Source organism: Suncus etruscus, chromosome 5 (genome assembly GCF_024139225.1).
Source record: "Suncus etruscus isolate mSunEtr1 chromosome 5, mSunEtr1.pri.cur, whole genome shotgun sequence".
Lineage (NCBI taxonomy): Eukaryota > Metazoa > Chordata > Mammalia > Eulipotyphla > Soricidae > Suncus > Suncus etruscus.
Window position 1 is genome coordinate 54,149,326 of NC_064852.1, and position 16,189 is coordinate 54,165,514.

At 41.0% G+C, this 16,189-nt stretch overlaps 2 protein-coding genes and 1 non-coding gene across 4 annotated transcripts in view; 1 reads left to right on the forward strand and 2 right to left on the reverse strand.

Annotated features, from left to right (window-relative positions):
* CCNT2 (cyclin T2) overlaps positions 1 to 7,007 on the reverse strand; it is a 40,030-nt gene extending 33,023 nt beyond the window's left edge. For both annotated transcript variants that reach the window (XM_049773002.1, XM_049773000.1), the window contains exons 1-2: positions 6,849 to 7,007; positions 5,696 to 5,777 (exon numbers count right to left, since the gene is read on the reverse strand). In XM_049773002.1, coding sequence (XP_049628959.1) covers positions 5,696 to 5,777; positions 6,849 to 7,006 — 240 coding nt within the window. In that variant the 5' untranslated portion in view covers position 7,007. The remainder of the gene's footprint in view (positions 1 to 5,695; positions 5,778 to 6,848) is intronic.
* Positions 883 to 1,054, reverse strand: LOC126010318 (U1 spliceosomal RNA). The gene has a single exon (XR_007496396.1). It is a non-coding gene; the product is annotated as a U1 spliceosomal RNA (small nuclear RNA).
* Positions 7,005 to 7,358, forward strand: LOC126008590 (uncharacterized protein encoded by LINC02881-like). The gene has a single exon (XM_049772854.1). It carries the CDS (start codon positions 7,005 to 7,007, stop codon positions 7,356 to 7,358), a length of 354 nt encoding a protein of 117 aa, XP_049628811.1.
* The last annotated feature ends 8,831 nt before the right edge of the window (positions 7,359 to 16,189 follow it).

The following is a 16,189-nucleotide window of genomic DNA, read 5'->3' on the forward strand; positions in this document are numbered from 1 at the left end:
TGAGAATACAGGGGTTAAGGTGTTTGCTTTCCACACCATCAACCGTGATTTCCCCCAGCACCACCATGGGTGATCCCTGAGCCCCTGGGCAATTCCCTCAGAAGAGTCTTCAAAAAAATTGGGTGGTGCGGTGGTTATGCCACGCCCAGTTGTGTTTAGGGCTCATTCTTAATAGTGCACAGAGGTCTTTTTAGGATGCAGATTATTAAACCCAATCAGCAGCATGCAAGGTAAGCACTTCACCCTCATATCTTTTTTTTTTTTATTTTGGAGTGACACTCAGAGGTTACTCCTAGCTATGCACTCAAAAATTGCTCCTGGCTCTGGGACCATATGGGACACTCAGGACTGAACCCATGTCTGTCCTGGGTCAGCTGCATGAAAGGCAATGCCCCACCCTCATATTTTTAATGAGATCGCCTATTAATCAAAAGCTGAATAAAGCAAAAAAACAAAACAAAACAAAACAAAAAAAAACCAATGACAATGTCAGTATAAGCACGGGTCTCAAACTCGAAGCTCTCCGTTTGCCGTACATTTTGTGGCCCTGCCCTAGAGGCATCTTTTTTGTTTTGTTTTGTTTTAGTTGTTTAGGTCACACCCCCCAACATTCAAGGCTTACTACTGACTTTGCACTCAAGGATCACCCCGACTTTGCATCCTGCAGCCTCCAGGTAAACTGAGTTTGAGACCCCTGGTATAAGCAAACACAAGTTTGTGCTTAAAAGTAGCAGCTGACCCATTTAATTTAGTAATATAAAATAATGACACAGTTAAAAATTCCTTTTTCCCCCTTTTAGTTACACCCTGTGGTGCTTTGCACTCAGAAATCACAGCTGGCAGACGGTGGGATACTAGAGATCGAGCCCTGGTTGGCTGCATGCAAGGCAAACACCCTACCCACTGTGTTACTGCTCTGGTCCCAGTTAACAAATTCTTTTTTTTATTTTTCAGGGGAGAGCGCAGGGGTCAGCACACCCGGAGTGCAATGGGTGAGCCTCGCCCTGGGGAAACCACCTTCATGATCATGGTATCTCCCCTGCCAGGTATTTTTTATTTTCAGTTAACAAATTCTTTTTTTTTTTTTTTTGGGTCACACCCGGCAGTGCTCAGGGGTTACTCCTGGCTCCATGCTCAGAAATTGCTCCTGGCAGGCACGGGGGACCATATATGACGCTGGGATTCGAACCGATGACCTCTTGCATGAAAGGCAAATGCCTTACCTCCATGCTATCTCTCCAGCCCCTCAGTTAACAAAGTCTTAAGAGTCATTATAGTCATCCCTTAGTAAATCATTAGTACAACACACACATTATCTTTAACTCTATGCATACTCCTGAGCTTATACATCAAATTGTTTTAAGTCTCACATATGGGGACCGAAATAATAACAGAGCAGTAGGACGTTTGCCTTGCACATGGCTGCCCAGGACAGACCTGAGTTCAATCCCCAGCATTCCACATGGTCCCCCGAGCCAGAAGCAATTTCTGAGCGCATAGTCAGGAGTAAACCCTGAGCATCACCGGGTGAGGTCCAAAAACAGAAACAAAGAAGTCTCACAGATGATTGCATTTCTGATTGCTGGAAGTCCAAAAAAGAGAAAATGAAATTAAGGAAAGTAAAAAGACCAAGGCCTGGGGAAATTGAGAAGTATCCTGAGTTCAAACCAAAGCCAATAAAAATTACTCAGCAAAAGGTGGGCTTTTAACAACCTGAGAGAATTCATTAGACTTGTAAAATAAGTAGTAAAGAGAAAAACACTAGCAAAAATAAAAGCACAATTAAAAAAAAAAGGAAAATATGTAGTAAATACGTAATAAATTAGACCGGCAAAATAAACAAGTGAGAAAAGATGATCATTTAGCATTAAAAAATATAGCAATCAGGGGGCTTGCTTTGCTTCAGGTAAACCAGGTTAATTACTGGTACCAATATGGTCCCCTGAGCCCTGAACACCTCTAGGTGTGGCCCAAAAACAAAAAATGAGGGTCTGGGAAATGGAGGTGATGTATAAACCTGTTTAAAGCCCATGCTTGTAATGCCAATTGACAAGAATATAAAGTGGTTGGAGCCGGAACGGTGGTACAAAACAGTAAGGCGGCTGGCTGCACTAGCCTAGGATGGATGGCGGTTCAATCCCCTGGCGTCCCATATGGTCCTTCAAGCCAGGAGCGATTTCTGAGCAAATAGCCAGGAGTAATCCCTGAGCATCAGTGGGTGTGACCCCCCCCCAAAAAAGAATATAGAGTGGGGGGAATCAATTAGAGCAATAATCTCCCCCCCCCAAATATCTGGCCATTTAAAAATATTGGAGATGAGAGATTAATTGGTGAAACAATTAGGCACTTGCCACAGCAGGTTTTGATTCCTAGCACCTACCACATATGATCCCAGAACAGTTAGGATTTAAGCCCTGGGCAGAATGTAGCAATAAATAAATAATGGGAAGAATGCTCTCTCACAATATATACCTTAGAGGCACTGTTGGCTATAAAGGCTTTTTATATTTTACTAGATTTATCTTGAGTTCGATCAATCAATTCCATTATATAATTACTAATTCTATTCATATAAACTTCACTGTATCTAGTGAGAAAAAAATTACACAGAAGATACCTTAGTATTGATAGTAATCCACTTCCAGAGAAATTCACACTAAAACTCAATGATAAAAGTTTCTAGGTTATCAATACATGCTAATACTGATTTCATTCTTAAAAACAAAAACTTGGGGCCAGCGAGGTGGCGCTAGAGGTAAGGTGTCTGCCTTGCAAGCGCTAGCCAAGGAAAGGACTCCCCCGGCATCCCACATGGTCCCCCCAAGCCAGGGGCAATTTCTGAGTAACCCCTGAGCATCAAACAGGTGTGGCTCTAAAAAACATAAAATAAAACAATAACAAAAATAAAAACAAAAACAAAAACTTTTCATCTTTAGGGAATGTCTTACTTCATTTTAAGCTTGAGGAAGGGGGAGATATGCAATGAAACCACATAAACAGTAACAATCCCAAGTGATACACGGTATCTATTATAAAATTTGATAATCTGTCCCTAGCCTCATGAAATCAAAGCAAGTTAATTTACTTTGTAACTGAATCACGATGAAGACTCAAGATTTTTTTTCCCCAAGCTTATTATTTTACACTCTTCTATAACCCTGCTTTTTTTCTTTTAAATAAATGTCATAAGAGGCTGGAGAGATAGAAGAGCAGGTATGGTCTGGTCAGGAATAATTACTCCTGACAGAGCCAGGAGTAACTTCTGAGCACTACTAGGTATGACCTAAAAACAAGCAAATAATAAAGAGAAAATATCTCATTGATGATACCAGGTAGTTAAGATTAAAAGTAACTCAGGTACAATTTGAAATTGGGGGAGATCGCTAGTGTAATGAGTTAAGAGCATCAAACAAGGGGCCGGAGAGATAGCATGGAGGTAAGGCGTTTGCCTTGCATACAGAAGGGCAGGGGTTCGAATCCCGGCATCCCATATGGTCGCTCCCCCCCCCCCTCCAGCCTGCCAGAAGCGATTTCTGAGTGTAAAGCCAGGATAACCAGAGCGCTGCAGGGTGTGGCCCAAAAACCAAAAACCAACCAACCAAACAAACAAAAAAACAGAGAGCATCAAACAAATATGAAATCATTTTTGACATAATAGCCAAAGCAAAAAAGACTAGGGTATTACTTTCCAAAATATAACACATGATTTTAATGAACCAGTCTCCAATTTTTTTATATACATGGAAGACATGGGAAGGGAAATAAAAATTAATATTCTGGTTTCTTAATTGAATGATGGTATTTAAATAAAAAAGTTAGACACTAGTAACTTGGGCTTCACCAATCAATGAATTTTGTCCATAAGCAAGATACTTATTTCACAGAACACAGAGCAAGTCATAAAGATTTGAGCAAGACAGAGGTAAGGTTCAAAAAGTACAATCTCATGGTGAGATGATTTATAACAAGTAGAAAAGTCTGATTAAACAAATGTGACACTGGTAGGCATATAAAAATAACCTGAATTATTCTGACTTCCAATTCCTCCCAGCATTTTCAGTTTTTAGAGTAGTATAAATAAAGTTGTATTTATAGAGTAAGAATAGTTTGCAATGGTCTTTGGAGAACTTAAATTGAAAAATGTATTTCTTTCCATCTAAATTGCATTTTCCCTAATGTTTCCCTAAACTTACACTAATCTAAGTTCAGTGCACAAAGACTTAACTAGAAAAATGATAAAGAAAAAAAGGTGGGGGAGGGGCAACAGAATAGTTGGGAAGGTAGTTGACTCAGGTTCTATCCTTGGAAGTCCATATGGTCCCCTTCCCCTAAGGTAGGCCTGGAGTAATACAACTGCAGAACTAAGAATAAGCTCAGAGGGCTGCCAAACGTGCTCCCTTCAAAAGAAAGAAAATGGAAAATAAGCAAGAACCATTCAGATTTAAGAGGATCAGAAGCAACGGAGAACAAAACGTGCACATAACTGTCTATATGTTACTGAAAACCTTTATATACCAATATAATAAGTCAAATCAGACTAAAATGAATCAGAAATGATTAAAACAAGAATCTAAACTAAAGGCTTCCCCTCCGACTTAAAAAATATTTAGAAACTGTTCGAAACAGCCTTTGGCAATCGTAATGACAATCCTCAAACAGCATAGCATTCATTCTAAAACCAAGTAAGGAAAGCAAAGAATATTGTGAGAATATAAACTACTAAGTATTTCTAAACACATTTTAAGAGAAATTCATGTCATTCTGAAAACACTACAATCTTATCTTTCATAACTTAATATTACACTACATGCATACTGCACATTATGCACATGTCTCACATGTAATCTCAAGATTTGACATTTCAGTCTCCAATGTAAGTTAACCAATGTTAATGTGTGATCAAATTTTTGACTTTCTAAGCAATTTTGTTGCGAATGAAATACTTGTGCTCAATATTAACCTTTACAAAGGGCTAATTCAAGAGAACATTACAGGGGCCGGGCGGTGGCGCTAAAGGTAAGGTGCCTGCCTTGCCTGCGCTAGCCTCGGACGGACCGCGGTTCGATCCCCCGGCGTCCCATATGGTCCCCCAAGCCAGGAGGGACTTCTGAGCGCATAGCCAGGAGTAACCCCTGAGCGTCACCGGGTGTGGCCCAAAAACCAAAAAAAAAAAAAAAAAAAAAAAAAGAGAACATTACAAATAAATAAAGCCCAGTTCACAATACTTGGGGGTAAAGTGAGTTTAATATGCTACAAATGTATAAAAGGATGACAATGGCTTCGCCAAATTAGATTTGGCCCAGTACTAAACACTTGGTGCTTCTTGTTTTTGGGCCAGGGGTACTCCCTGGCAGGCTCGGGGGACTATATGGGATGCCAGGAATCTAACTCTGATTGGTAGCAAGCAAGGCCTACTCGCCCTACTATCGCTTCAGCCCTAAACGAAATTTTAAATGAAAAAAATAAAATGTAAATGTAAAATGTTTTTCATTTAGCTCATGGGATAGTCAATCAAAGGGCCTAAATATTCAATTCATCACAAAAATATGTTTAGACGGGCAGGTGAAGGAAAAAAAACGTTTCTGTGACTTACCTTCCTTGTTAAAAACACTAAATCTAACAACGGGCAAATGCGTACCAATTCATCTTAAAATAAAAAACAACAGTAGTAAAAGTAAACACTAAAAATACTTACATTTCTACTGAATTTGGTGAAAGAATGGTGCATATAAAACCTGTGCATATAAACAATCGCCGTGTTTATAGTAAGCTGAGAGCTGGAACGTCATACGTTTAGGAAATATCCCAAGAATCACAAGACCCTATTTCAACAAAAACCATTCGGATGGAAATTCCCTGATTAACAAATAGTTTCCCCGTGACTCATTCCCGGAACATTTTTTTGAGGGGTGGGGGGAGCAAAAACACAATCCCAAACTCGGTTGGTTTTACGAATTGAGTATATGGGTGTTTGGAAGTGGAGGGAAGCAAAGGGGCTCCATGCTACCACCTAAGAGAGAACTCACTGCTACGTTTTCCAAACCAATTCCCCCCTTTGGCTAGACCTGGAAGGAGATATATATATATATATTTGAATCAATGGCTATGGCCAGACCTAGAAAGATATGTATGTGTATAATGTGTATATATATTTTTTAAAACAATGGCTATGGCTAGACCTGGAAGGATATATATGTGTGTGTGTGTATATATATATATATATATATATATATATATATATTAATCTATGGCTAGACCTGGAAGGATACATATGTGTGTGTGTGTGTGTGTGTGTGTATATATATATATATATATATATATATATATGTTTTAATCAATAGATTATGACCGACCTAGCCGTGAGCCAGTAAAGACTCGTCCCAAAAAACCCACACCCCAAACCAGAGAGGCCTCTGGGCTCCCTCACCCACAGTGGGAGAACCACCTCCAAAAGAAGACCGGGGCGCAGTCGAGGAGCCCTTTTGGAAGTCTTCCGACTGGAAGAGACCTCAGCCTGCTCCTTCCCTTCTCGGCCTCGATCCCCGAGAAAGCCGGGGCGCTCCCTCCCATCCCAGGCTGGCCCTCTCCTCCCATCCCCCGGCCGGCCTCCCACCAAGCGCGGCCTCCCAACCCAGATTACACAACGCAGCTCGAGTCCTCACTCCCGGGCTCCTCTCCCGCCGCCCTCGGAGGCCTTCACCGCCCGAACCAAAGAAAAAGGACAACTCCACCACCCAGGGCTGCGCCGCCGCCATGTTCGCGGGGGGCTCCTTCCAGGCCCGGCCCGGCGCCCGAGTGAGTTCCTGTGAGCCCCGGGCGCGAGCGGCCTGCCTCGACTCCAAGGATACACATTGAGACGCTGTCCCATCTCCTGGATGAGGTTGGCCGCTTGCTGGCGCGACGAGAGCTCTTTGTCCGCCTCCATTCCGCAGCGGCGGCTGGGCGTATTCTCCAGTTGTTCCCGTGTAAAGAACCAGCGCGAAGAAGCTCCACGGCCCGACGCCATGACACTTCCTCCTGCGCCCGCGCTCCCTCCTCACCCGCCCCCACCCACTTCCCCGCCAAGGCCGCGCGCCCCGCCCCTCGCCGCTCGCCGTAGCCTAAGCCCCGCCCCTTTTGCCGGGCGTGAGGGGCCCCGCGCATGCGCTCACGAGGCGCTACTTGCCCGCTCCCTCCGGCTCCCGACCGCCTCGCTCTCGCGGAGTACCACAATGCTCCGCGCCGCTTGTCATTTGGAAGCGCCCAAGGTAAAGGGGGCAGGCTCGGGCTCGACTAAAAAAAGGTCGGCGCGGTGCATGCCGGGCAAAACGGGAGGGGACGAGCGTGAAGGCGGAGCCGACGTGCGTTGTTGGTGCTAGTTCCTGTGGAGATGAGTGTTTGAAGTACAAGTCTGGCGGCCTTTTAGGAATTTAAATCCCACCCAACTATAAACATGCTTGTCATCTTGCTGCTTAAATAAAGATTTATATTGAAAAAATAAATCCCCGCGCCTCCACTTTTTTCTAAACGTGCTTTCACAGGACACGCATCACCATTGAAGTATACAATCCACCACCACAGTCCATTTGGGCACTCCTTCCCACTTTGGGTGCTTTTCTAAATCTAATAATAGGTTGTTGGCAGTCAATGGGTCTCTACACTAGTTGATCAAATCTTATCCTTTTCTTCTGAATCTGACACTATGGACCATTGTGTTTTTATTTAGCTGACAATACTCCTGTAATAAATTGTGTTGCTTTTAGACAATAAATTGTTCACTGTCTTACTTTATATCACACATAGGAGAGAGGTCATTCCGTATATATCTGTCCTCCTTTTGACTGACTTCATTTAGCATGGCATTGAAAGAGGGATTTCAAAGACTTTCTTTTTTCTTTTATTATATTATTTTCAAAACCTTGCCTCATCCACAGTCTTCTGCCTCATGGGCAGCTCTGAGGAAGATCTAGGGGTGAACATAGGGTACACTGATCCATGATCCTGCCGGCCTTCAGTGTTTTTGTTTGCCTCAATAATTTTTGTTTAAATCAAAGCTGAGGGTTTTGTTTTGTTTAGACTGGGAGGAAATGGGGTGACAGCCTTAGCGGGCCTTGGGGACAGCAAGGCCTGTAGTAGTGCAGGATCCGATCGTGCCATCTCCCCTGGCACAGCCGCAGTTTAGGTTGAAAAGAGAGGGTTTAAGAAGCAAAGCAGTGCAGGAGACACTGCATGGTAGGTACATTTCCCCTCCAGAGCTATAGGTTAACTAACCGCTTTCCCGCTTTCTGCAAGTCAGGGCCTCCCTGACTTCATTAGGAAACGATGTCTTTGTGCAAGAGCTAATGCTTATAGCTGGGTATCCATGTTGGTTATTTGGCAAAGGGCATCTCGAGGGCAGGACCAAAAGGATAGAGGGAGTGGCGCTTTGTTTCCAAGGCACACTGGCGGATCCGAATCTGTCATCTGCTTTCCTTATAGTCACCGCCCCAAGTGATTCCTGCATGCAGAGCCAGCAGTAAACCCTGTGCATTGCTGGGGTGGGAAGGTGGGGTCTCAGGGGTGGCGTCCTGATTGTGTTCTATGAGCTGTCTGCTTCACATTCGGTCTTCTGTCTTAGTTTGGGGCACCAAAACTAAGTATCCTGCAGTATTCTGTATTCTACATACCAGAATGTCCTTAAGGTTGATGTTCTTATTTTTTATTTTTTGGAGAGACCACACCCATTCAGGGATGACTCCTGGCTCTGCTCTCAGGGATCATTCAGTCTGTTTGGCCTTAGTGGTATGCACTGTACTCTTTAGTTTCTAACCTGTTTTTTTTTTTTTTTTAGCTTGAAGCAGGTAGTTAAGTCAAATAATGGACTCAATAACTTAAATTACAACCTTCAATTACATTCTATCTTATGCTATTTGAAAGTTCCTGGCTAGACTGATTTCAAGCAACATTTATAACGTGTCTACCCCACTCCCCATACGCTTATTTGTGATAAAAAACTCTTTAGACCAAAGAGAAATAAAAGGAAACTACCTCAACCTAATAAAACACATATAAGGGCCAGAGCTATTGCTTGCAGCAGACCAAGTTCTATTCTCGGAATCCATTTGTTCACCAAGCACCACCAGCCCTTTGGGATGTGTGCCAGTCTCTGTGGTGTGAGATGGTACCTCATCATTGTTTTGATTTGCATCTCCCTGATGATTAGTGATGTGGAGCATTTTTTCATTTGTCTTTTGGCCATTTGTATTTCTTCTTTGAGGAAGTGTCTGTTCATTTCTTCTCCCCATTTTTTGTTGGGGTTAGATACTTATTTCTTTTTAAGTTCTGTCAATACTTTGTGTATTTTCAATATTAGCCCCTTATCTGATGGGTATTGGGTGAATAGTTTTTCCCATTCTGTGGGAGAAATGGCAATACTGTGGGTGGCTTTTATATCATAGGCACTATTTCCTTTGAGGTGCAGAAGCTTCAGAGCTTAATATAGTCCCATCTGTTTATCTCTGCTTCCACTTGTTTGGAGAGTGCTGTTTACTCCTTGAAGATGCCTTTAGTCTCAATGTCATGGAGTGTTTTACTTATGTGATGTTCTACATTGGAATAGAATGTGTATCCAGTTTTCTGGGGATGAAGTGTCATATATATGTATATATACAAATATATATGCATATACATATATACTGGTCACTTTCTTCCATATCTCTTTTCAGAGCTAGTATGTATTTGTTGGGTTTCAGTCTGCTTGACTTATCAAGAGGTGACAGGGAGTGTGTTGCTATTCATGTCTTCTTTCAGATTTTTCAACAATTGTATTAAATAGTTTGCTTGTCTCTCATTGGTTGCATATATGTTTAGGAGTGTGATTTTGTCCTGTTGTACAAATCCCTTGATTAGTAAAAAATGTCCATCTTTGTCCCTTAAAACTTTTCTGAGTCTAAAGTTTGTGTCATCTGATATTAATACAGCCACTCCAGCTTTTTAAGGTGTTGTTTGCTTGGATGATTTTCCTCCAGCCTTTGATTTTTGAGTCTATGTTTGTTCTGACTAGTCAGGTGGTTTCTTGTAGGTAGCAGAAGGTTGGATTCAGTTTTTGATCCATTTAGCCACTTTGTGTCTCTTAACTGGTGCATTTAGTCCATTGACATTGAGAGAGATAATTGTCATGGGATTTAGTACCATCTTTGTGTAGAAATTTGGTGTGTTTGTTGGTCTGTTTTAAAGTAGATCTTTCGATTTTTCTTTTAAGGCTCATTTTGAGTCTGCAAAGTTTCTGAGATATTGTTTATCTGTGAAGCTATGTGTATTTTCTTCAAACTTGAAAGTGAGTCAGGCTGCGTACAGTATTCTAGGTGAAATGTTACAGCAGCTCCAATGGAATTCGCGTGACATTGAGAAAGCCATGCTCTTGGACCTGAGGCAAAAGCTTCACAGAAGTTAGTCTTCTGGAGTAGTCATAGGTGGTCCTGGAGCAAGAAAATATTCCCCACATCATGTACTGCTTCAGGGAACAATGATGATTGTTTTTCTTATCTGTGCTACAGTAACCTGGGAACACTGGGTTCTATGGAAACCCATAACATAATCATTTGAGAGCATGTTAATGATTTTACAAACCACACAGAAACTACCAAGAATGATTTTTTTTAGAAAAGAGCCTTTAGATAAAAATCAAGGAACTTTGTTTAAAAGCTATCACTAATATTCTTAAGAATAATAAAATGAAGAATCATTTAACCACAAGTTTGGGTCATTTACAAATAGAAAAATCTGTAGGAGTCTCAAACTCGCGGCCCGCAGGCCGTTTGCAGCCCTCCGTACAACATTTTGTGGCCCTGCCCTAGAGGAATCTTCTTTTGTATTGTTTTGTTTTAGTTGTTTGGGTCACACTCCCCAATGTTCAAGGCTTACTACTGATTTTGCACTCAAGGATCACCCCGACTTTGCCTCCTGTGGCCCCCAGGTAAATTGAGTTTGAGACCCCTAATCTAGGGAAAATCCTGTAGCACAAAACCTGACAGCTGGAAACACTTTAAGGACCATGACAGACTCATATGGGTGTCCCTATAATAAGGCAGAAATAGATCAGGTAAAGGAAACAGGATTTTTTATTTTTCTAAGAAAAAGCCACGCACAGGATGGTTATATCTAACACAAGCCAAAATGATGAGAACCACTTATAGGACTATGGCCCACTTAGCATCGGATTAACTACACCTGATCCCTTACCTTTATACAGGAGTGTCTAATAAGGCTGGTAGCAGAGGAGTGGTGCATAAAGGAAAAAGAGTGTCCTATTATAGTAAAAATAGCAATGCCTCTTTAATGTCATGTTACACAAGAACAAAAGGGTTTACTGAAAAAGCAAATAAAGAAGACTGTGAAAGGCTTGGGCCAAAGCAGTACATAATTGGAGACCTAACCTGGACCCCCAGTCATAGATTTAAAATGGTGAATCTATAACATATTAAATATAACAAAAATCCTGCTCACAGCTCAGGTTGAGCAGGCTTTTAAAATCAAGCAAAGATTAACCACATTAACCACTAGTCATAGGTCATATAGTTAATACAGACAATCACCAGAATGCCATTGTTTAGAAATAGTCAGATTAGATCTGATTCTTGATAAGGTCAGCATGCCTAGAAAATTGTTAATATGTGCTAAATATATGTTGAAATGAGGAACCTGTAAATTGATGTATTTTGATTTTTGCCAATATCCTGTTTTTAGATGTATAAATAACCTAGAAAAATAAATGCGGTTGCTCTATATCTGTGGCTCAGGCCAAAGTTCCTAGCCACTTTCCAGCACCCAAGACTTCGAGTCTTTTGTTATGCAGACCCCTTGCCCACTTGTCTTATGAGAAGGACAATAGTGCTTCCCTCCAACAGCTGATTGGTCTGCGGCAGTGAAGCATTCATGTCATTGAGTTTTGTCACTATATACCACCACTGACTTCTGGCCTTGAGGGTTTCTTGTGGCAAGTTTGCTGTAAATCTTAAGGATGCTTCTTTGAATGTAATTTCCAAAAGGGCATTTATTAAAAATGGTGAGACACTGGTTTCTAAAGTGAGTATGTTTCTAGATACTCCTTTCAACATTGTATTCAATAATCCTAGCTAATGTACCTGACTTTACTCGAAGATGACGCTATTTATGTCAAAAAATCTTAAAAGTATGAAAAAAGTGCTAGCAAGATTATAATGTATGAAGTTATAAATGCAGAAGTCAATTTTCCCTATACGTTAGTGAAAAATTAAGATGTCAACTTAAAAAATTAGAACACATAAAAGATACCTAGGTGTGACTCTAAAATATATACAGTGGAGCTGGAGAATTAGTTAGCCATTATGTCTCTTGTCTTGCATGAGGCCAGCAGCCCAGTTGATTGACAACATTCCATACCTCTCCCCAGAACCAGTAGTAAGCCCTAAGGATTGTGGGGTGAAGCCCCAAAACTAAAACTAAAATCAACAACAATATGAAATATATACAGAATATACAAACCTGTGATTAAAGAAATCAAACCAAATAAAATGGAAGGATATTTTGGTTCTCCATTTAGCAACTTGATATTGTTAGATGTTAATTTCTTCCTAACCTGCTTTATAGATTGAACACAATATCATATTTAAAATGTAATTGTGTAGCTACCAATAAGTTGATATAAAGTTGATATAAAGTTTATACAAACAGTCAACATCCTTCAAATAGCCAATACATTACCAACGAAGGTCGACCAATAGTACTTGAAATTAAAACTACACTAATAAAATATGAGACAATATTGGCAAAAAGCTATGATCAATGCAGGGAAGAAATTGGCTGGAAATTGTGATAGCACAGAGGGTAGGGCATTTGCTTTGCAAGAGGTCTACTCAAGTTTGAACCCCAAATTCCATGTAGTCCCCTGTGCCTGCCAGAAGTAATTTCTGAAGGCAGAGCTAGGAGTAACCCCTGAGCACCCTGAGTCCAAAAACCATAATTAAAAAAAATAAAAGGGATAAAAAAATTCAAGAAATAGCACCAGACATGGTGCTTATCTTTGACAAAGAAGCAATGACAGCACTTAGAAAAATAGTATTTTAAGGGGCAGAGAGGTGGCGCTAGAAGTAAGGTGTCTGCCTTGCAAGCGCTAGCCAAGGAAGGACCGTGGTTCGATCCCCCAGCATCCCATATGGTCCCCCCAAGCTAGGGGCAATTTCTGAGCGCATAGCCAGGAATAACCCTGAGCATCAAACAGGTGTGGCCCAAAAAAACAAAACAAAACAAAACAAAAAAAGAAAAATAGTATTTTAAACACGGTGTGCTAGAATAACTAGTCACCTCCCCAAAAGAAATCTCAACACAGTTTCATACCTTCTTTCAAAACTCATCTAAAAATGGAGCATTGACCTAAGTTAAAAAAAATATTATTTGTTTGTTTTTGGTATTTGGTCCACACCGAGCAGTGTCAGGCTCTGCACTCAGAATTTGCTCCTGGCAGGCTTGGGGGAAATCATATGGGATGCTGGAATTCGAACCGGGTCCATCCTGTGTTGGCCGCATGCAAAGCAAACACCTTACCGCTGTGCTATTGTTCCGGCCCCTCACAGCCCCAGTTCTATTTTAAACACCACATCTTGCGGTACTTGGTGGTTTCTGTGCTAAGGAGACTTAGATGTGTCAGAGATGGAACCAGGGCCTCTGGCATGTAAAGCATGTGCTCAGTTCATTGGGCTCTTTTCAGCCCAAGTTGCATGAGTTCTCTATAAACTTTGAATATACTTATATAGTATCTATGGCATACAAACGTTTTCTTCAAGACTATTTTTCATTGTTTATATTTTATTTTGAATTAAATTGAATATGCTTTTAATTGCTAATCTTCATTTTCATTTCCCTTGTAGTTGGGGATCAAGTCCCCAAATACATCTGTTAAGGCTGATTTTTAAAAATTAAATAAATTCTTTAATTGAATCACTGTGAGATAGTTATAAAGTTGTTCATGATTGAGTTTCAGTCATACAGAGTATAACAACAACCTTCATCAGTGTACATTTCCCTGTCACTAACATCCCCAGTTTCCCATCTGTTCCTTCCCTGCCCTCTCCTTTGCTTGCTTTTATGGCAGACATTTTCCTTATTTCTCCCTTTTTCTCTCTCTCCTTCCCCCCTGTTAGACACTGGTTTACAAAATTGCTACTGAAGGATTATCATGTATATCACTTTATCTCCTTTTAGCACCCAGTACATGCTTTACATGCCAGAGACCCTCATTCATGTCCCAGAGTGATTCATTTCCAACTATCTATCATTGTCATAGTGACCCCTTCTTTGCCCTAACTGCACTCCACTACTATTTGTGGCAAGTTTCCTACCATGAACTAGTCTTCCTGACCTTCATCTCTCTTGTCTCTGGAAACTAATATTATACTATTTTTTTATATTTCACAAATGGGTGCAATTATTCTATGTCTATCTCTCTTTGTCTAATTTCACTTAGCATAATACTCCATCTCCACCATATCCATCCATGTATAAGAAAATTTTATCACTTAATTTTTCCTAACAGCTATGTGGTATTTCACTATGTAGATGTACCATTGTTTCTTTATCCATACATCTGTTCTTGGGTATTTGAGTTATTCCCAGATTTTGGTTGTTGGGATTATTACTCCAATTAACATAGGAGTACACATACCTTTTCTGTATTGTGCTTTGGGGATCCTAGAGTATATTCCTAGGAGTGATATTGCTAGGTCATATGGAAGCTCAATTTGTAGGTTTATTTTTTTAAGAATATCCATATTGTTTTTTTAAAAGGTTGAACCAGTCGACATTCCTACAACTTTGATTTTTTGTTTATTTTTTTTCTGAACCAGATCTGGTGGTGCTCAGAACTTACTTATAACTATGAGCTCAGGGATCACTCCCGGAAGGACCTAGGGATCATATTAGATACCAGGGATTGAACCCGGATAAGCTTCATGCAAGGCAAGCATCCTAGCTACTGTATTATCATTCTGTCCCCTCTCATGCTGATCTTATGGATCATGTATGTTGTGGTAATTTTATTTAAATTGTGGTTTCAGGGCCGGAGAGATAGCATGGAGGTAGGGCATTTATTTGCCTTGCTTGCAGAAGGACGGTGGTTCGAATACTGGCATCCTGTATGGTCCCCTGAGCCTGCCAGGAGTGATTTCTGAGTGTAGAACCAGGAGTAACCTCTGAGCGCTGCTGGTGTGACCCAAAAACCGAAGAAAAAAAATATTGTGGTCTTACATTTTAGATCTTACATTTCAAGTTTTTCATGCATGTTGAACTCATTTTAATATATAATTTGGAGAGTAGTCTAATTCATTATTTTGTATGAGGCTATTTTTATCATACCACCATTTGTTGAAGAGATTTAACTCTTTCCATAGTATTATCTTGGATCCGTTGTTATAAACTATAAATATATGTTTGTTTGTTTGTTTGTTTGTTTGTTTTTGGGTCACACCCAGGGGCTCACAGGGGTTACTCCTGGTTCTGTGCTCAGAAGTTGCTCCTGGCAGTCTCAGGGACCATATGGGATGCTGAGGATTGAACCAGTGTCCATCCCGGGTCATTCGGGTACAATGCAAATACCCTACTGCTGTGCTATCACTCCAGTCCTAACTATAGATACATGTGTGAATCTATTTTTGAACTGTTAACTTTACTACTTTGGGCCACTTTTTTGTTTGTTTTGGTTTGGTTTTGGGTCACACCCAGCAGCGCTCAGGGGTTACTCCTGGCTCAATGCTCAGACATAGCCCCTGGCAGGCACGGGGGACCATATGGGATGCCGGGATTTGAACCACTGTCCTTCTGCATGAAAGGCAAACACCTTACCTCCATGCTATCTCTCTGGCTCCTGGACCACGTTTTTATTCCCATGTTTTATTTCAGTCCCATACAGCTTTTTCAGGGGAGACATGTTCAGGGCTTAGGGGACACATCTGTGGATACTTAGCCAATTTGATTAAACCATTCATTGTCTGGAGATGTGGTGTTGCTCTGTGCCAGCAAGGCTAAAGGTTACCAGGATGGTTGTTATCTGGTGTTAGTGGGGATGAGATGGGGAATGTAGGATCACATTTTGGAACCTGCATATACAAAGCATACACCTATTGCTAGTGGCTCTAAAATGAGGAATGAGAAGTAGTCCTAAGAAAAGAATACTTCTACGTCTATCTTTGACCCTCCTCAG